A 22,409-nucleotide genomic window follows, 5' to 3' on the forward strand; every position below is an offset into this window, starting at 1 on the left:
ATACACTACTAACACACAATAATAGGGTGGGTGAAGATTTATAGTATAATTGACAAAATATCCAAAACACATAAAGAACTCTTGGGTCTAGACACAGTTACTCTTACTCTTGCCTATAATACCAGCATTTTGGGAGACTGAGACAGGAGGATTGAAATCAGCCTGGGCAATGTAGCAAGATGCTGCCTCTACAAGAAAAAAAAAAAAGAACTCCTGAAAACATTTCAAAGGCTAACAACCCAGTTTTAAAATGAGCACCAAACTTAAACAATTCATGGAGGTAAAACAATAGTTATATTTAATTTATGCTATTGTGTATATCAGGAGTATATTCCTTTTTATTGCTGAAATATTCCACTGTATGAGTAAATCACAGAAATCACAGTTTTAAAAATCTATTTCAAAAATTTATCCTCAAATTTCAGTTGTTTCTAGTTTTTTGGTATTGAAAAATGCTGCTATAAATGTTCTCAATTATTTTTTTATTATGGTAAAAAATATGGCTGGATGCGGTGACTAAAACCTGTAATCCCAGAACTTTGGGAGGCCAAGGTGAGCAGATTGCCTGAGCCCACGATTCGAGAACAACCTGGGCAACTTGGCGAAACCTCATTTCTATAATAAAAATCAAAAAATTAGCTGGACGTGATAGTGCGCGCCTGTGGTTCTGGCAACTTAGGAAGGCTAAGGCGGAAGGATCGCCTGAGCTCAGCAGGTCGACGCTGGAGTGGCAGTGAGCGTGCCACTGCACTCCAGTCTGGGTGACAGGGTGAGACTCCAACTCAAAAATACACACACACACACACACACACACACACACACATATAAAATTTACTATCTTAACCAATTTTAAGTATATAGTATATTAGTGATAACTATATGCACATTGTTGTATAACAGATCTCTAGAATTTTTTCATCTTGAAAATCAATATCCATAAGACAGCAGCTCTCTTTTTTCCCCTTTCTCCTTGCTCTTGACAGCCACTATTCTACTTTCAGATTCTAAGAATTTGACTACTTTAGATACCTGTCTGTGTTTTGAAATAAGCATCTGCGAAATACAATTTCACTAAGCAGAATGCCCTCGAGATTCGTCCCTGGTGTTGCACCGGAAAAGATTCCCTCCTCCCTTAAGACTCAGCAATACTCTACTGTAGGTATAAACTGTGTTTTTTTTATCCACTCATTTGTTGGTGGGCATTTAGGTTGCTTCCACCTTTTGGATATTATGAAGAGTGCTGCAATGAACATGGTGTGCAAATATTTCTTCAAGATCCCGCTTTCAGTTCTCTTGGATCAATACCCAGAGGTGAAATGACTGGATCACATGGCAGTTATGTATTTAATTGAGGAAGCTCCTGCCATTTTCCATAATGGTTGCACCATTTTTCATCCCCACCAATAGTACACAAGGGTTTGAGTTTTACCACATCCTCACAAGTATTTATTATTTTCTGTTTTGTTGATAGTGACCATCCTAATGGATTTGAGGTGATATTGCATTGTAGTTTTGATTTGCATTTCTCTGATGATTAGTGATGTTGATTATCTTTTCATATGCTTGTTGGCTATTTGTTTATCTTCTAAGGGGAAATGGCTAGTCAAGTCCTTTGACCATTTTTTAACTAGGTTATTTGTTCTGTTGTTGAGTTTAGAAATTCTTTATGTCAGGGGTGCCAAGATAATGTGTACACATTTTGAAAGATGTTAAGAGATGTTTGCTGTAATTAGAGATGTCTGGACACTGATGGTAACCACTTTGAGTAACTCTTGTAATTGCAGAAGTCAAACGTGACTTGTATGCATCTTATTGAGCATTACAATTTTAATATAGTTTTTTCCTTTCTTTAAATGTGTATACATTTTTTGGCACCCTCTGTATATTCTAGATAGTCACTCCAATATACAGTTTGCAAATATGTTTTTCCATTCCATAGGTTGCCTTTTTATTCTGTATATTGTTTCCCTTGCCTCACAGAAGTTTTGAAGTTTGATGTAATCACTTTTGTCTGTTATTGTTTTTGTTGTCTGTGCTTTTAGATTCATATCCAAGAAATCAGTAATAATTCAGTGTCATGAAGCTTTTCCCCTGTTTTCTTTTAGGAGTTTTATAGTTTTAGGTCTTATGTTTAGGGTTTTAAGCCATTTTGATTTAATTTTTGTATATAGTATTGGATAGGTGTACATTCTCATATTTTAGCATACGAATATCCAGTTTCTCCATCACCTTTTGTTGAAGAGACTATCCTTTCCCCATTGTGTAGCCTTGGCACCCGTCTTGAAGATCATTTGGCTATATATGTGTGGGTTTATTTCTGGGCTTACTTTTCTATACCATTTGTCTGTGTGTCTGTCTTAATTCTGTTATTCAACACCTTTAGGAAATGTTTAATTTTTTGTTGCAGTACTTTTCCATTCTAAAACTTTTATTTTTGTTAACATTTAAAAAAATAGTTTCTTTACCAAGAATGTCTGGCTTGCCATTTGTTAGTAGCATTTGCCTTTACTTCATGAACATGGTTGTAATAGCTACTCGAAAGTCTTTGTTTATTGCAGTATCTGTGTCATCTTGTGGTTGACTTGGGTTCATTGCCTTTGCCCTGGAGTTATTTAGGTTTTCCTGATTCTGTGTATGTCAAGTGATTTTGAATTGTATCATGGACATTTTGAGCATTATGCTACGAAATTCTGGCTACTCTTAAAACTTGGAGAATGCTTGTTTTGTTTGTTTTAGTAGGCAATTGACTCGATGAGGTTTAGATAGTAAGTTCTGACCTGTCTTCTGTGTACTTTTGCTAAGGTTAATTTAATTTTCAAAGTCTTGACAGACTGTTTTTGTCTGTGTTGCATTTGCATCACCCAGGGGTGTACACAGTCTTGTTCAGTTCTCAAATTGTAGTGTTTATTCAGTGAGCTCCTTTCATGCATGACTCAGGGGTGAGCCCAGACCCAGAAATAAAGGATGCCTCTCTCAACTCTGTCCTCTGTGTCATCTTTCCTCATACTCTGTCTCTCTGGAACATCATTTTCTGTTATTGTGCCTAGTAAGCTGAGGCTTTATCCATGTTGTACTATTTAATACTTTCCATAACTACATATTTTTCAGGGCAAAGTGGGGAGAAAATGCTCTGGAGATAGGTTACTACATCAGGGTTGCCACCACAGTTGTCTGCCATGGAGTTGCAGGCTTGTTCCTGGGGCTTATCTGAGAGGGCCCTTGGAGACTCACAAAAGCATTGTATTGAAATGTCCCCTCCAATCCGGTCCTCTGTGAAGGTGTGGGTTTTGTCCCTGAGATATGGGAGACATGAGGATATTGGAGGTATAAAAACAACAGCAACAAAAATAGAGAGCTCACCATCATATGATTGTTCTGTGAGTTTTTACTTTGTCTCCTAATCTCTTTGCTCTTATTTTTAATCAGTGGGAGAGATTTGATGGTGTGTGCTTATTCCATATTACTCTGAACCAAACTCTTCTGCATTAGCTTTGAAGTAACACATGTTGTGTTCAGATTTGATGAAAATTTCTCAAGTATGTACAGTGTTTTATATGGAGTTGTTTCCTTTAAATGGAAGGAAATAAATTTAGGGCCCTTCTATTCCATCTCTGTCTTATTTCGTTTTTTTGTATTTTTCTAAGTGGATAAGCTGTTAAGATATTTTGCAAAGAAAAACTTTAAATACTTAAAATATCCAAGTAAAGCTTATGGTGGTAGTGATACTAACTTGTGAAAATGTGCTGACCTACATGTTGCATATGTTTGTTGAATTCAGAGACTTCTTTTTCAGGCATCCTTTTCTTCCACATAGATGACGTAGGTTTTTTAAAAAAATTTGTTTATTATAAAGATGTGCTGTGCAATTCAGAGATAGGTATACAAACATTGATCATACAGGTACCCTTGTTGATGAGGTATGCCCTACTCTCCTAGCAGTTTCCCTCAGCTGGCAGTCCCATCTCCCCTCCCCTGACAGTTTTCCACTACTGCCAATCACTTTCTTATAGCATTATAATTGTTCAAGGTCACCTTATGAGTGAGAACATATGGAACTCAGTTCTTTGTTTCTGTGATAAATCACTGAGTATGATAGACTTCAAATCCATCCAATTTGCTGCAAAGTCCTTATATTTGTCCTTTATGGCTGTATAATATTCCATTGTGTATATGTACCACATTTTTTTAATCCAGTCCAGCTTTGATGGGCAGCACGGTTGGTTCCATGTTTTTGCTATTGTGAATAGAGCTGTAACAAACATACGTGAGCAGGTATCTTTTTTTTTTTTGAGTTGGAGTCTCACTCTGTTGCCCAGACTGGAGTGCAGCGGCCACTCGATCTGCGGGGCTCCGGTGATCCTTCCGTCTCAGCCTTCTGAGTAGCCAGAATTACAGGCATAGGCTACCACGCCCGGCTGATTTTTTGATTTATTGTAGAGATGAGGTCTCGCTGCCCAGGCGGGTCTCGAACCCGCGGGCTCAGGCCATCTACTCACCTCAGCCTCCCAAAGGCGCGGGATTACAGGCTGAGCCACCGAGCCCGGCTAGGTATCTTTTTTGTAGAATAATTTGTGTTCCTCCGGTATATTCCCAATAGGGGAATTGCTGGGTCATATGGAAGGTCAATTTCTAGTTCTTTCAGAAATCTCCAGACTGTTTTCCAGAGTGGTTGTACAAGTTTGTGTTCTCACCAGCAGTGTAGAAACGTTCCCTTTTCTCCACATCCTCACCAGCATCTGTTGTTGTTTGTTTTATTAATGATGGCCATTCTTACAGGGGTTAGGTGGTATCTCAGTGTGATTTTGATATGCATTTCTCTGATGATGAGTGAGCCTGAGCACTTTTTCATGCGTCTGTTGGCTGCCCGTATATCTTCTTTTGAGAAGTGTCTATTCATGTCTTTTGCCCCCTTTTAAAGGGGATGTTTGTTTTTTTCCTTTCGCTATGTTTGAGTTCCTTGTAGATCCTAGATGTTAGGCCTTTGTTAGATACACAGTTGACATATATTTTTTCCCATTTTCTGGGGTGTCTCCCTGCTCTCTTGATGGTTTATTTTGCTTTGCAGAAGCTCATTAATTTGATGAGGTCCCACTTGTTTATCTTATTTCTTAAGGTATTGACCTTTAGGGTTCTGGATAGGAATTGGTTGCCAGTGATGATGTAGGTTTGGCATAGATGACTATGTTTTTCTTCTTGAGATGGTCATTTTCTTTACTTCAGACTTTTTTCTTTCTTGCTTCGTTAGACACATATCTTTTTAGATGTTCCTTAAGTCTTGTAATTCCCCAAAGATGTGATCTTACCCTTATTCCTCAACATGCTCTCTCCTTTATCTGCAATGGTATTGTCTTTGCAGTTACTGTTGGAACAATTCTGCTGTCTATATTCCTGGCTCAGAGAGTCCAAGTCTTTTGCTAAACATTCCCAGTTAGTATTACCTTCTAACCAAGTAAGTACAAAATGGGATTCTCCATTTTTCTCGTTGATTTCATTATTTTAAAAGCCTTATGGTTCCTTTGGGTACTAAGTTGAAAAACGTCTAATCTTTGATTTTTTTCTCTATACTATAACTCAAATTTGCTTCTTTAGTCTCTTTTCCCTACCATTTTTCTAACTCAAATTCTCATTACTTTGTACCTTTTGTTTCTTTCCCTTTTGTTTTTAAGTTTATTTTGTAAAAGTAGTAATGTACAGGAGAAAAGTAGAAAATGTAGATAAATAAAAGGAATAAAAATTATCTATGTTCACGTAATCCAGAATTAACTAATCATTCTGAATCTTTTGATGCGTATTATATGCAATGACACTTTTTCATATTGACACACACAGTGTTTAAAATGCATGTTATATCTCAAGTGAGACTATATTATACATACTGTTTTATAAACTGCTTTTTTCACTTAATGTATAATTTTTGTAAAAATTGTATCATGTCAACTCTTTTATCGTAGGACCTTATGTTCGTGTCCAATGATTTTCCTAAAAGATAGTTAAGATCCTTTTAAGCTAGAACAGTAGCATCTGTAGTCCCACCTGCTCAGGAGGTTGAGATGGGAGGATTGTGTGAGCCTAGGGGTTCAAGGCTGTGCTGAAAAACATAGTGAGTTCTCCTCTCCTCTCCTCTCCTCTTTTCTCTTCTCTTCAATCCTTTCATGCCCTTGCATAGAACCCTTCTGTGGCACACTGTGGCTTACAAAATGAGTTTCCTATTTACTTGCCTGGTGTTCAAGAGAACGTAGGCTAGCCCCTCTTGGAGTATTGAGGAAGAAGCGAGAATGTAAAGAGCCACCGTCATGCTAGTAGGGCAAGGAAAACAAGTAGAAGTGCCCTGTCCATTCTAAAGAGTGTAACACTGGCTACTTAGAGAAAGTGCTTTAAGCTGATACCCAGAGGATGACTAAGTTAACCAGGCTTAGAGAAATAGGAGGTGGACTAGAGTTTGGTGGTTGGAGGAAGGAGTAACTTCCTGGAAGAAGGAGGATCACAAGTAAAGTCAAAGATCTCGAGAGACTAGAGAAAACAGGACTTGAAAGAGATGCAAGAAATTCCATCTGAAGGCTGGAAGGCTGATGACTGGGGAAGGGAACAGGGGCTAGGTCCTCCTGTCTGGAGTCTTTCAAAGCTTCCTTCGTTGCTGCCTGTTTTATGAGACTATACTTTTTCAGCCAGAAGAAACCCACGTGTCTCTAACCTGTCATAGTACTTAACCATTCTCCTCTCAAAGCACTAATCACATTCTACAGCTGTGTGTGTCACTATTTCTTCTATATTTTGTAAGTTCCTTGGAAGGAGGGATCATTCCTGAACATCTTGTTTCCCCTTGCTTGTAGTAGATGGTCCGTGCTTGTCTGTAGAAATAATGAACAGATATAATACATAAACATAGCAGATACTTTATTTTAAAAGATAAGGTAAGTTATGTATATTAACGTCATTCTTCCTGAGCACAGCAGAATAGAAATATGTATTATAGGAAAATACTATTTCTTTGAAAAATTTAAAGATATCTTCCATGATAAGCTCGTGTAACTTACAGTGTGTTCTCTGCCTGTAAAGTTCCACATCTATAAAACTGATGGAGCCGGGCTTGGTGGCTCAGCCTATAATCCTGCGCCTTTGAGAGGCTGAGGTGAGTAGATTGCCTGAGCCCGCGGGTTCGAGACCCGCCTGGGCAGCGAGACCTCATCTCTACAATAAATCAAAAAATCAGCCGGGCGTGGAAGTGCATGCCTGTAATTCCAGCTACTCGGAAGGCTGAGGCGGAAGGATCGCCGGAGCCCAGTAGGTCGAGGCTGCAGTGTCCGGGAGCGGCCACTGCACTCCAGTCTGGGCAACAGAGTGAGACTCCAACTCAAAAAGAAAAAAAAACAAAACAAACTAATGGAATGTGAATTCCCTTGAGGTCAGGATGTTTTAACAGTATGCAATATATTACTTCTTTAATATTGTAGACAACATGCAAATTACATTGCATTATAGCACAGTGATCTCCCAAGGCCGCTAGGTCTTAATAAAAAAATACCACGTTTGTATAATATATTTTCTCTGAGTATTTACATTTAATAAATATTCTTCACAAATCTATTTAAGCAAATATAACAGATGGAGATGAAGCACAGTCCTGCTTTATGAAGCCTAAGGTGGCTTTGGGAACCCTCTTTTGTAGTTCATGTTTGAGTTGTGCAATATTTCAGAAATACAAATGCTTCCTGCTGACTCTCTTGTAGCATGCGGTATTTAAACCTCTCTACCGGAGTGTTTCTGCTGGTCTGTCAAAACAAATGTTGGTGGCTTATTATGATTATCATTCTTATTATTACTGCACTTTATTCATTTATGTGTCAGTCACTGTTGCTGTCAGTGTTTTGTGGCATTTTAGCTGTTGACAGGTATTTTATTGAAAGTATACCAGTTCCCCAACATGGAGGAAAATATGATTAGCTGAAACCGCTAAAGATACTGAGAGAGAACAAAGAGGACATATCTTATTATAATTAATGTAACTTGAAAACATTTCAGGTTTTTCACATATATGTATTTTTTTGGGGGGTCTCACTCTGTCGCCCAGACTGAAGTGCAGTGGCTGCTCCAGGCCACCGCAGCCTCGACCTGCTGGGCTCCGGCGGAACTACAGGTGCGCGCTACCAGACCTGGCTGATTTTTTGATTTATTGTAGAGATGAGGTCTTGCCAAGTTGCCCAGGCGGGTCTCAAACCCGCGGGCTCAGGCAATCCACTCACCTCAGCCTCCCAAAGTGCAGGATTATAGGCTGAGCCGCCGAGCCTGGCTAATATATGTATCTTTATTTGGTTATTTTGTTAGTTATATACCTTATGGTAACAAATTATCCCAAAACTTTAGTGGCTTAAAATAATAATCTCACAGTTTCTGTGGCCACGAATCCAGGCAAGGCTTGGCTGGATCCCCTGTCTCAAGGTCTCTCCCAAGGCTGTGGTCATCACCAAGCTTGACTAGAGAAGGAGCTGCCTCTAACTCACAGGTGCTGGTTGGCAGGATTCATCTCCTTGTTGGCTACCAGCCAAGAGGCCTTCCGCACTCCACACCACGTGGGCCTCTCCACAGGACAGCTTACAGTATGGCCACTTGCTTTGTTAGAGCTAAGAAGCAAAGAAGAACCAGAAAGAGAGAGAGTGAGAGAGAGCGCGTGCGAGAGAGCAAGACAATAGCACAGTCTTGTAACCTAATCTCAGAATTAATACTCTGTCGCCTGTTCTGTGTTATGTTCATTAGAAGCAAGCTGTCAGGTCTAACCCATGCCCAAAGAGTGTGAACTGCTAGGAGAGGAGGATTCTTGGGGCCCATCTACAGTTATGAAGACTTTCTAAGACCCTTAGTCTCTGTTAGAGGATAGGTTCGGTACTCGGAGGCAGGTGCCTATATAAGTACTGGAAATAGATAGGTGTTGAATGTTAGAATAACAAGAGACCTGAGTTATAATGAATATTTAAACCTGAGAAGTTTGGACTCTTACTGGCTGAGCCTGCTTATCCTATACATTCCCCAGATGGTAGAGCTGCCCTGTGGTGGTGATGTCCTTGAAGATTCTTGGCTTATGTAGATATTGACTATAGTCTATTTCTTTCACAATGATGTGACATATGCATATTTTACATATTTAAATATTTACACCTTTAAAATTAGTGTTCAAAATACTGCTTTAGAGAAAGCTCAACTTTTATTGACCAGTGAATATGAAGCAAGAGCTTTAGGTCAGAGGCAGAGATTGCCGTGTGCCCAGCTGACCCAGGCCATTTGGTTAATCCCCTGGACTTCTCTTGGTCCCAAGAGAACCTGGACTTCACAGCCTGAATTGCTTTTGTCTAGTGTCATTCCTTATGCCTAGAGCTCAGGTTAAACATTCCCAGAACCAGTCTGACCTGGTCAGATCATGTCATTCTCTGGGTTTTGACTTGTTGGAGCTCTTGGGGCCAAACAGAAATATTGAGTTGGGCTAAGATTGAGATTCACATGCAGAGCTTTTTGAAGACAGTGCATGCCACTGGGCATTCCAGCAAATTGATAAATTCCTGTTTCTGTCCCACTTTATCCAAAGCAGGTTCTTATACAGTAACCAGCTCATATGATCCATCTTGTTTTGATTACACCCAGGCTGTAATTTATAGAGGTAAGTGAGTGATGACAGGAGGAGGTCAGTGCTTTTGAGAAAAATTTTGTTACTTATAGTTCTCAAGGAAAAGGTATGTCCCATACCATGCAGAACCACATGAGGAAGCATGAGGGTTGCTCAGAAGGCAGATGGAGCAGAGGAGAAATGATGGCCTGGAACCTTTATAGTGACTCCTTGGAAAGGGATGGACAATACAGGGTAGGGGTTTGAGCAAGTTTAGGATTGGTTGGATTGAATAACTTGGGCAGACTCTGGATTACAGGATGGTCTCTAATTGTCCAGTTCCTGGCGCTGGCATGATTAGGGAAATACTGATTTGGGGTGTGAGAGTTGATAGTAGAGGAGATTAGGGATATGGGCCTTGGACTTGTTGGTTTGCATATGAAAGGTGGACTCATGGGAGTCATTTAATCTCTAAGAATTAGCTAGCTCTGGGAGGGGCAGCCAGTAAGGCCCCCAGGATGTCAAAGCATCATAAAATATAGAACATATTAAAAAATGATTAATATACCATCCATTAACAAATGAAAAGTGCAGCATTGTGCTTATACTAAGAAGCTTTGTATGGTAATATGCAGGTTCCACTAAGGGAAGAAGAAGCAAAAGTGGATATAACTTAATAAATTATTATAAGTACTGACATCTCTCCTTTTTTCTGTATTGCTTCCATGTGCACAGATTGAGGGTGAGTAACTGGACATACATATATATATATATACACACACACGTATCTAAACATATATATATATATTTTTTTTTTTTTCCTTCATTTGTTATAGCTGACTCTGCCCCACTGGCCTTGGCCAGTTCGGACCACAGTAGGTCAACATAGGTGCAGAGTGATCTGTGGAAGTTTAGTTCCAGACACAGATGCTCTCTGAAGCCAAGGTTGAGGGGAGGAATGTGACTATAATTTCTTTGCTCTTGCAATCTGAGCAGCAGAGACAGTGTCACAGCTAACCAGCATTAAAGGCTTTTTTCTATTTTGCAGTATCTCATTTAATCTTCAGAACAGCCTCCTGAAGTTAGTTCCATTTTATTGAGGAAGAAATTGAGCCCTGGAGAGGTGTAAGACCTTGCTCGAGATCATACGATGTAAATAAGACTGTATTTGAACCCAGTTAGACTGAGTACAGAGTTTATGATCTTAGCTCCTGATTTAGCTCAGTTGTCCTTTTTTCTAGTATTTGTATTCTTAAAACTTCATCAGAACTCAAATAATTCATCTTACTTTTTTACCTTACTTCATATGACCTAAGTCTTAGTATTCTCAATGTGGAATATTTAAATTTTTCAGATATTAAGTAGAAGGAAGACTTATCCCTTCTTTTCTGGTTTAATTTTCCACAATGCAGGTACCTCGTCCTTCTTGCCACCCAGATGGTAATGTTACTATCTCATTTTCCTTTTCCTCCTGTACCTCAATACTTCCTCACCCCTTTCCAGAAATAAATGCAAGGTCCTTGTTGGAACACTGTTCTTCTGTGTGTCCATAGTCCTTCTGTATCTGCCCCTTTTCCTTCCAGAATGTTGCCTGACTGACTCATGTGCACTCCACTCCAAACAAATCAGTCCAAATAGCCTGTGGAGGTATTTTCACGTACGATGTGACATCAAGTGCTTGAAATCTAAGAGCACTGTTATTAACAGATCACAAAAATGGTTTTATTGAGGCATTAGGTTGTGTGTTAATCTAACCAATTTTATATTTTATAATAGCTCGGGCAACTTATTTATTCAACTCTCCAGTAGAATCTTAGAAAATGATTGATAAAACTTTCTCTGTTAATGATAGGTTTATTTCCTTTCATGTTTTCAAGAGTGATTCCTGCCTCTTTCTCTCCTTTACCGCCCCCCGCCCATAAGCACACAATATTACCAGACCTCCACATGAGGTTATGAGAAGGACCATCCAAGATCAAACTTTATTTGCTTCCATTTGCATAGGTACAAATGGTTATATTGTGCTGGGTTCACTTAGAAACAGGTTCTAAGCCACGAACTGAAGTGAAAGTGATTTATGAAGAAAATCAGGAAAAAAGTAGTAAGGAAGTGAGGAAAGAAAGATGATAGTGAAGGGGAAAAAACAAACAAGTGTTTTATTTCTATAAAGTCCCTGATTCCACATGATTGGGGTGACTCTGAAGTAGAATTTACCTCAGATTTTGCTCTACCTGGATGCTTTTTCTGTCTCCTTCACTGGTTAGTCGTTGGCTGCAGATGAGGTATCCAAGAGAGCCACGAGCAGGCCTCTGGAGCCCTTCAGGATAAGCCGTCTGTTAACAATGAAGAGCAGGTGTGACTGGGGATTGTTGCGTGGACCTGGTAGAAAGATCTGAGCCCGTCAGGATAGGGCACCAGCAGTGACTGCAAAGGATGCGTCAGCAAACACTCATCTGTGATTTCACCCTTCTTTTACATTCTCAGGATGTGAAAATCAGAGAGAGAAGTAACAGACTTTGCCTGGAGTCTCACACCTGGCTAGTGACAGAGGCAGGCCTGGGACCCACCTGACCTACTACTCCCTAACCAGGGCTCTTTGGCACCAGCTGATAGTGGTCAAGGATGTCATGATAATTAATATTATAGTCATTCATCTGAACCTTTTAAGCATATTTGAAATTTACTTAAAATCTGCTGTATTATTATATGTCATAAATTGCGTTTATTTTCACTATACAGTTTATGAGTTCTGACAAATGAATACCATGTAACCACTGCAGTAATCAAGATACAGAGTATTTCCAGCTCCTCAAAAAGAGCCTTCTTGCTCTATTGTAACAAGTAATTCCCATACTACTGGGCCCAGGCTTTCCATCATTAGGTTAGATTCATATAAATGGAATCATACAGCATGTACTTCTGTGTCCTTCAGCATGTTTGGGATTCACACATGTCATGTGTTAGCCTTTTAAAAAATTTCTGAGTAGCATTTCATTGTATGGATATAACACAATTTGTTGTCTATAATGGGTAGCTTTTGTCTTTTATGAATAAAACTGTTAATGAACATTGTTTCAGGTCTTTTGGCCTGTCCATCTTTTTCAAACCTCTTGGGTAGATTAGTTGTAGAATTGCTGAGTGGTATAGTAATGGCTAAATTGTTTTCCAGCCATTTCACATTCTCAGTAGCAGTGAGTAAGAGCTCCAGCTGCACCCCATTCTCTCCAACACTTGGCATTGCCAGTTTTATTTTATTTTATTTTATTTTTATTTATTTATTTTTTTTGAGTTGGAGTCTCACTCTGTCACCCAGACTGGAGTGCAGTGGCCGCTGCCGGCCACCGCAGGCTCGACCTGCTGGGCTCCGGCAATCCTTCTGCCTCAGCCTTCCAAGTAGCCGGTAATTTTTTGATTTATTGTAGAGATGAGGTCTTGCCTGCCCAGGCAGATCTCGAACCCGTGGGCTCAGGCAATCCACTCACCTCAGGCAATGCTAGTTTTAAAGTTTTGATTATATTAGATAACGTGCGGTGGTATTGCATTTTAGTTTTAACTTGCATTTCCCTGTTGATTAGTGATGTTAAGCCTCTTTTCATTTGCTTACTGACTGGTATATTCTTTTGTGAGTTGCCTGATGAAACATTTTGCAAAATTGTCAATATATGTGTGGGTTTATTTCTGAACTCTATTTAGTTCCAAAATTATCCAGATTATGCTTATTCTATCAACTGTACATTTCCAGATCTGTTTCTTTTCTTTTTTAAAAAACATTTTTTATTTTAAAATTGTGGGCTACAGTTAAGGGTTAGGTCTACAAATATGCATTGTGCACCCTTGTTGATGAGATGTGCCCCCCGTCCCCAGACAGATATCGACTACTGTTAATCCCACCTCCTTCCCCTCCCTGCCCCCCCCCCATGGTTTCCTGCCACTGTCAATCCTTTTCTTATAGTATTACGATAGTTATTCAAGGTCCACTTATGAGTGAGATCCAGGTCTGTTTCTGTTGACTGATTTTTTTTTCCTGCTGATGGGTCGTATTTTTTGTGCTTTTTTCATATGTAGTAATTTTATAGTGGATACTGGACATTATAAGGTTTTGTTGTTGAGTGCTAGATTTTGTTGCTTTCTAAAAAGAATTTTATACTTCTTTGTAACTGACAGTTAAGTTACTTGCTGATCAGCTTGGTCCTTTAGTAGCTTGTTTTTTGTTGTTGTTGTTTTTTGTTTTTTGTAGGGATGAACTTTTTCCTGAAGATGTGTTCTGTGTTGTTGGTTTAGAAGCTTGTTTTAAAGCTTTGTTAGGTTAGGTTCAGAGAAGACTTTACCCTGAGTCTTGTTTAGCTCCATTACTAAGGTGTAACCCTGCTGTGGTCTCCACTGGATTCCCCAGATGTTCACTGTGTCCTCTCTCCTCTGGATGGTCATAACTTGAATCTGGTAAGCTTCGTGTGGGCTTGGGAAATTTGTCTGCTTCTGGAGCCTCAGTTGTTCATTGCCTGGCCTTGTGCATTCTCCCTATACTTGCGCATCTTGGTATTTACCCACAGACTGAATACAGCCCTTAGAGTTTTTATTCTGTAGTCTTTGGGGAGCCAGAGAATTCTGGAAAGGAATGATCTGATTGGCAGCATTTTGTATGCTGGATTTAGAGTGAGAATACATTGTTGATGAGGACCTGAAAAGAGAGGAGGGTGAGAGGATGGGAATGGGGGAAGATAAAACAAAAATGATCAAAATCTAGAGAAGAGATCCTAGCAATGCTAATAAATGACTTAGAGGAATCAAGAATTTAAGCTAGCTACTCCCTAAAGCTTAAATAATCCAGAAAACGAAATTAGATTCTAAAAAGCGCTCTACCTAATATACTTTCAGAAACTACACAGATAGAAGATCCAAGAAAACAATGGAGGGGGGAACAGGAGAAAATGCTCAAGGACTATCTCTCCGTGGCCCAGGATGCACTAAGGACACAAAAGGAGTTGTACCATGTGAAGGAGCAAAGACTGGCCTTGGCCCTAGATGAATATGTACGGTTAAATGATGCCTATAAGGAGAAGTCAAGTTCTCGCACAAGCCGTAAGTACAGCTTGGCTATTCAGACTTTAGAAATGGAGACTGAATTCTGGATAATAGAAGTTCCTTGCATTTCTGTGAAGTTAAATTTTGAGTCCTTTTCTCTCCTAGGCAGGAAGAGTACCTTGAAACCATGAGAGGTGAAGGCACACCACACGTTTCTCAGTAAAGCCCTTCAACCCCATGCCAGATAGCAGTCTTCCCATGAAGGGGTTATGGATACCTTCTGTTTCTGCTCCTCCCTCTGCCGGGTTGCCTTTTATTCATTTATGAGTTACTTTTTATCTTTTCCAACCAGGCAGATAATTTGGCCCTTTTTGCCAGTTAAAAAAACGGAATTATCTTTTGGAGGGTGGGCCTTTTGTAGTACAAGCTTTCCCCACGAGTTAAGTGTTCTAGGAATTCATTAGCGTCAGTGTACTAGCTAGCGTTGCTGTGAGAGGCTGCATTTGGCTTCAGTTCATTTTTATTTTTATGTTGGAGATTCTTTCAACGTGTTTGCCCATTTCATGATGTGTGATTTATGAGCACACCTGCCCACACCATGCTGAGTGTTCAGCAGTTTTTAACCAAAAGCAGCATGATGCCCATGCTCCCCCTTCTCTGTTTACCCAGTCTCGCCCTGAGCAACTTCTTTTTTGTTTCCTCGGATGATAAAAAAGTCCTCAGAGGGAAACATTTTGCCCAGGTGGAACAGGTAAAACAAAAAATGGCAGAAGCACTAAAAGACATCAAAATTAATCAGTTCAAAAACTGTTTTAGGCAGTGGAAAAAGCATGTCAATAGGTATATTGCATCAGATGAAGAGTATCTTGAAAGTGACTGAAAATTAAACATGTAAGAGTAATATACAGTTTTTTATAAATGAATTCTGTTTTTTTGGGAGTCCCCCCATGTACAATATTTTTAGTGAAGAACTGGAACTATTAGCTAGAATGAAGTTTCTGTTGATAACTTGTGTTTATCTACCTCGGCTTGTGTTTATCTAACTCTCCCTTGTCTCACAAATTGATAAATTGGTGCTGGCCTTGTTTAAAGAAGGAGCGATGATGAGCTCAGAAGTTCTGCTTAAATGAGAAGTTCCTGGATAATGCAAGCCCCAATACCATGCATCTGCTATGTGGTCCTCAAAGGACATAGTATGCATAAAATCCAGAAGAAAATTAAGCACTGGGATCTTTATGACATTCCTCTTTACTGAGTTAAAAATAATTGCAGAGATTGAAGATTACTTTTTATATTTCGGTGTCTGATGAATGACAATAAAAGGAATTATTTTAAAAAGCATCTGCAGAAGCACATAAGTCTTGTTGTCTTTAGAGTCAGTAAATTCTAAGTGGAGAACCAGGTATGCAAATTGTAAGTAATTGTTTTTTTCTTTTTCTCTTTCAAAAGTATTCTCAGGATCTTCGTCCAGTACTAAATATGATCCTGATATTTTAAAAGCTGAGATTTCCACTACAAGATTAAGGGTAAGATTTTTGTGTGTGTGGTTGTACATTGACCATATTCATGGACTCTAAAGGCTGTAGAAGGGACTTTAGTGGTCATCTCTCAACTCTATTCGGTGTAGAAATCTCTTCCACTTATTCCTAATGGGTAGTCTTTCTGTTGTATGAAGAAGTTCAATGTTTGAGACCATCTTTATTATTGAGAACAGAGCATGTTCTGTTCTTAGTCATTTTTATTGATAGCAGTTGGAATAGTGAATCAAAATTTAAGTCTTGATTACTTGTTGTTTTGTCCTGCAGAGTTAAACCAAGTTGCTCTTTCATGAGACAACCCAGTATTTAAAGGTGCCCACAACTTGCGTCATCATGTCATTCCTTTTCTAGGTCATACTTTTGTCAAGCCCTTAATTCTTCATGTGGGATTGTTTCCTGATCCTTGGCCTAAATCTTTTTAGCCAAACTTCTTTAGCTGCCAGAACTTGTCTTTCCTTGATTTTTGAAATATTAAAGGCCCTTCTCCAAGTAAATCAATTCATGTAACAATACCCAGGTTATGAGATAGATTATTACTGAGACCACAGAACCATTGTGTCCCCCATCATCACTATCCTTCCTATAGGTAATACTAGCCTCATTAACACTACTGGTTAATTTTTTTTGTCTGTTTTAAGCTGTGTAACACTGGAATGCTATCATATTTGTTATTTGATGGCTTGTCTTGCTCAATAGCATTTCTTTTTTTTTTTTTTTTTGAGTTGGAGTCTCACTCTCACCTAGACTGGAGTGCAGTGGCACGCTCCCAGCCACCGCAGCCTCAACCTGCTGGGCTCTGGCGATCCTTCCTCCTCAGCCTTCAGTAGCTGGAACTACAGGCGCGTGCTACCATGCCCGGCTAATTTTTTTTTATTTATTGTAAAGATGAGGTCTTGCTGAGTTGCCCGGGTGGGTCTCGAACCTGCAGGCTCAGGCAATCCACTCACTTCGGTCTCCCAAAGTGCTGGGATTACAGACTGAGCCACTGAGCCCAGCCACTCAGTAGCATTTCAAGATTCATTCACTTTTATTGTTGTATAGTATTCCACTTTTGTGAACATACTATCTTTATGTCATCTATTATTTATGTATGTTAAAGTTTATTCCAATTTTTTATTATTGAAAAAAGTACACCTTAATGTAATATGTCTATTATACATGTATCATATATGGAATCTTTATTTTAAAAGGTCAAGGCCAGGCACAGTTGCTCATGCTTGTAATCCCAGCACTTTGGAAGGCTGGAAGGAGAGGATTGCTCAAGCCCAGGAGTTCAAGACCAGTCTAGGCAACATTGTAAGACCTCGTCTCTACAAAAAAAAATTTAAAAATTAGCTATGTGTGGTGGTACACACTTATAGTCCCAGCTACTTGGGAGGCTGAGGTGGAAGCACCTGAGCCAAGGAAGTTGAGGCTGCAGTGAGCTGTGATCATGCCACTGCACTGCAGTCTGGGTGACAGAGTGAGACTCCTACTTAAAAAAAAAAGAAAGTCAACTATACAGAGAGAGAATAAAACAGTGGTTACCAGGGACAGGGAAGAGAGGGACGGTTGGGGGAGAGGAAATGGGAAGATGCAGTTTGAAGGATAAAAAGTCACAGATATGTAAGATGAGTAAGTCTAGAGATCTGATGTGCAGTGTGAGGACTATAGATAATAACGTTGTATTAGGGATTCTTGTTTAATAAGGTGACTTTTAACTACCTCTTGTGACAAAAAATGATAGCTATGTGAGTTGATGGCTATATTAATTTGCTTCATTATAGTAATCGCTTTACTATCTGTATTATCGTATAACATCATGTTGTATGCCTTAATTATGTACACTTATTTTTTAAAAATATACAGTCATGCATCACTTAATGATGGAGATATGTTCTAAGAAATGCATCGTTCGGTGATTTCATCATTGTATAAATGTCATAGAATGTATTTACACAAACCTAGATGGAACAACCTGCTACACAGCTTGGCTAGATAGTAAAGCCTGTTGCTTCTGCATAGGCCACACACCTGTATAGCATGTGACTGTACTTAATACTATTGGCAATTGCACTACAGTGGTATTTGTGTATCTAAGCACACCTAACCATAGAAAAGGAAAAATTGAGTTGCACTACAACGTTAGATGGCTATGACGTGACTAGACAATAGGAGTTGTTCAGCTCCATTATAGTGTCATGGTACTACTGTTGTCTGTGCAGGGAAACATCAATGGCACATGACTGTACATATCATAGTGGGTACTACCAAACAGTTTCAACCATTCTTTTTGATATCTGCACTAAGGTGCTAAATTACTTTATATACAGACTTTTGCATCCCACAGGATTTGAATTTTATATATTCATTATCATTTAGTTCAAAAGATTTTTTTACTTCCTTTATGATTTCTCATGAGTGTATTGCTTAATTTTCAAACACTTAGAGATTTTCTTTTATTATTGATTTCAACTTCATTACATTGTTTTTCAGTTCAAAATTTTCTATTTGAATTTTTTAAATTGTTTTCTGTTACCCAAATTCTGCACATCAATGTGTAATTTTTGAATACTTTTTTATTCTTCAGAAAGGATTTAGCTTTGCTTCTTTTAGGTAGTTAGACCAGGGGCAGATAATTTAATCCAATCATGGTTTGAGCTGACTGCATCCTGGGCTTCAATCCTTTTCTAAGAGGGGACCTATTTCCAGTTTACTGTTTTTCTTAGGGCATAGCATAACTCTTTGAAATCCCACTTGAACTCTGGGGATGTTTCACCAAGGCCCTTTCTGCTCTGTGGAGGCTGAACACAACAGGTCTCCCTTGACCTCAGTTCTGTGGGTGCCTGCAGCTGTTTGTGTTTCAGGGCTTGGTCAATGCATGCATCCAGCCTTAGTTTGTCGATTGCATGGACAAATACCTCCAAAGGAGAAACAGTATGATCTTTGGATCATGACACTGAGCTTTCCTTATTTTTTGAATCTTTGACACAAGTTCTTGCTGCCTTTGGAGGTTTCTCATGTCCACAAATAGGACACTTGTGTGTGTGTTTGTTTCCTCACTTTTCTATTTGTTCTTAGAAAAAGAATGTAGAAAAGCCTTGTCTACATTGACAGGAAGCAAAACCTCTCTCAAGTTTGGATTTCCTGGTTTAATTTTATTCATTGGTAGCATTATTCTGTGTCGTTCTATAACAGATATCCTTCCAGGGTGTCTTGGCCCATTTACTTGTCAGTCCATCCGTATTTCTCTGTTCATGGGATGGTTTGTCAAATACCTTGGTGCTATACTCTGTTCTGTGTCTGTATATTTGTGTGCTCTACTAGGTTAGATAGCATATCTTAAAAAAAGGAAATGAAGGCATTTTTGTCAAAACTTATTACTCTTAATAAACCCCAGTACTCGAGCTGTGTACCTCTCAGGAAGTTATTATTATTACTGCCTTCTGAAATTTTAATCATTTTTCAAGTTCTTATCTTGGTACAGCACCTTGCAAATGGAATAACCACAATAAGCTATTACATCTGTCCACCTGAATCCCTTATAGGATGTATGCAAACTAAAGGAGAGATTTAAAAACAAAAGCGTTTTAGGATATCTCATAAAAATAACCATTTAGGAGGAAATGAAGCCCCATCCCAATGAGGGATTGCACAGGAGATCCCAGGTGGTCACATTCCCCAGAACTGTCTCCCGATGTAGCAGAATTTATTAGAGAAAGTTCATTCTATGCCAGGTTTAATTTGCTCTTATAGATGACGGGGGACCCAAGAAACCCAGAATTTATTCATGAAAATTGTGTATTCTCACGTGTTTAAACTTTAGTCTCTTTCAAAGTACTCGCCGTTTGATGCAATCCACCTATCAAAATACTTTTTCCACTTCTGAAAACCGTTTTTGAACTCATCAATTTTGATGCCTTTTGCTTAGTGCTTCTGCCATTTTTCTTTCACTGCTTCCATTTCAGCAAAATGTTTCGCTTTGAAGACTTTTTTCATCCAGGGAAACAAACGAAAAAAAACTTTACTCAGGGAAGGATTGAGTGAATAGGAAGGGTGGGGCATAGTTTTTGGTCAAAAACTGCTGAACACGCAGTACATTGTGGGCAGGTGCACTCGTCAATCACCCATCATGAAATGGGCAAACGTGTTGAAAGAACCTAAAAAAAAATCACTGAAGCTGAACACAGCCTCTCGCAACAGTGCTAGCTGGTAGACTGATGTCAGTGAGTTCCTAGAACATTTACCTAGTGGGGAAAGCCTATACTACGAGGGACTGCCCTCCAAAAAAAACTCCAGTTTTTTTCCAGTCTCCCCTCATACATGTGTACATATATCATCACAATGTGACCGCAAAGGCGAGTCGGAGAGGTGCCCCCTTCACGAAGAGGCTTTCCTCATAAAAAGGGTGTAAGACTTTCACGAGTAACAGGAAATCAAGAAGTGGCACTGCCTTCATCTTCTTCGTTAGTGCGGAGTTGCTTATTTAACACTTCCCAGCAGTGTAAATGCCTTCTTAGAAATGCCCCCTTACCAAATTGGCCCTTGTGGTCTGAGTTGCTGTTGTGACGTTTCAAACTGTGTTACAGTTTGAACGCTTTGGCGTAGATGGTGTGTTCTTTGGTGTGTGTATCCATTTTGACCAGGAAGCACTTTCAGAATGCCCCAGGCATTCAGACGTGGATGAGTAACTGTAGTCTGTTGGATTTTGACAGGCTGGCCTGTCTTGGCTTGCCTACCCTGTTAAAATCCCTTCCACAAACTAATGCCACAGGACTCATCATTGCTTTGCTGCCTTGGAGAATCTGCCTGTATTTTAGGTCGCAGTAACAATTTTTTAAGTATAGCCAAACACTAATTTTATGCTTTATTATTTTATGCAATTGTATTAGCAGGTGTATCTCATTTGTTGTACTGAATTAGAACTACTAGGTTGAGTATTTAGGAGTCATTTGTCTAACATCTATTTTCATATTATTTTATACTATAGTCATAGGTATGTATGATCATTGGTCTTCACTTTCCTCTTTGGTCCATTGGGGTAACAGTACTTCTTGGTACCTTATTTCTGCTTGTTGAAATGGTAAAATGAATAAATTAATACTTTTTATTAAGGTGCTTATAACTTTTAATGGTGGTGTTTAATTGCCTGAGAAAATCTCAATAGCTATTTTTAGGGAAGAGAAATGTAAAAATTTTTAGTGTGAAATTTATTATTTCATTTATTCTTAATAAATACTTACTCTGGAGAAGGTATGAACTATCTCGTATAAACTCAACCTTAAATTCAACTGCCATTAAAAAAAGACTCTGTGCCCAAGTTTACAAATAGGTGAAGTGTGGTGAAAATTGGTGGAGATATTGTTGGTGGATTCTTAACAAGTTTTTACCATTGTCTATTGAACCAAAGTAGAGTGTTAGAAACGTCAAAGAAAATCTTTAGAAACACAAATACATTTAAGAAGTTTATTGAGTACTCATAGCATATACTGTAATGCAGCTTTAATTTTGTAGGAAAGGAAAGCAAAGACCCCTTCGGTTAACCATCTGCACTCCACCCCAAACACATGGTTGGCTAGTGGGCATTGTCACTCAGTACAGTGTACTTACAGTCTTTGGTTTCAAATACAGATTCACTCACACGCTGTTAGTATAGCCAGCTTCACCCTGGGTTATTTCTAGCAGTGGCGACGAACTTAGGAAAGTCACTCAGACGCCCCAGTTCGTAATCTTGGCCGCAGAAGAGTGGCACTTGACCTCTTGGTCCGTGAGCCATGAATAGAGTCAAAGTAATTAACTTGTGCAGATCAGTATGGCACTTGGATCTGACATATGGTCTAACATGACAAAAATCATAGCAGTGTTCTTCAAATGAAAAAAATGCCTCCTGAGAATGTCACTTGCTACAAATATTCTCTCTTGACTAGACATGAGCGACTTCTTTATTTTTGCGCTGCATTAAAGACTTGGCTTGTATTCTGAGTTTTTCAGCGGTGACTTACTTTATTTTAGGACATTGGAAGAGAGAGAGTGGTAGTAACTTGCAATGTTGAACTGTGCCGTAGATATGGTTATTCATAGGATGTTTGGAAACGAACTCGCATGGCACAGTGGCACCCCCTTATTGGTGGGGGATACGTTCCAGGGCCCACCGTGGGTGCCTGAGAATCAGGTGGACTGAACCCCGTGTATGCCATGTTTTCTCTTGTAAATCCCTCTCTGTGATAAAGCTGGATTTCCAAGTTAAGTGCAGTAAGAGATTAACAGCAGTGACTAAT

The 22,409-nt window shown here is 39.2% G+C and overlaps 1 protein-coding gene across 1 annotated transcript in view; it reads left to right on the forward strand.

Annotated features, from left to right (window-relative positions):
- WWC2 (WW and C2 domain containing 2) overlaps positions 1–22,409 on the forward strand; it is a 119,986-nt gene that overhangs the window by 5,067 nt on the left and 92,510 nt on the right. The window contains exons 2-3 of the mRNA XM_008063811.2: positions 14,468–14,671; positions 16,064–16,140. Of these exons, the coding sequence (XP_008062002.1) occupies positions 14,521–14,671; positions 16,064–16,140 (228 nt within the window). The 5' untranslated portion in view covers positions 14,468–14,520. The remainder of the gene's footprint in view (positions 1–14,467; positions 14,672–16,063; positions 16,141–22,409) is intronic.

The sequence above is a fragment of the Carlito syrichta genome, unplaced genomic scaffold, assembly GCF_000164805.1.
Source record: "Carlito syrichta isolate Samal-C Ts95f unplaced genomic scaffold, Tarsius_syrichta-2.0.1 Scaffold307055, whole genome shotgun sequence".
In the NCBI taxonomy this organism is placed as follows: domain Eukaryota; kingdom Metazoa; phylum Chordata; class Mammalia; order Primates; family Tarsiidae; genus Carlito; species Carlito syrichta.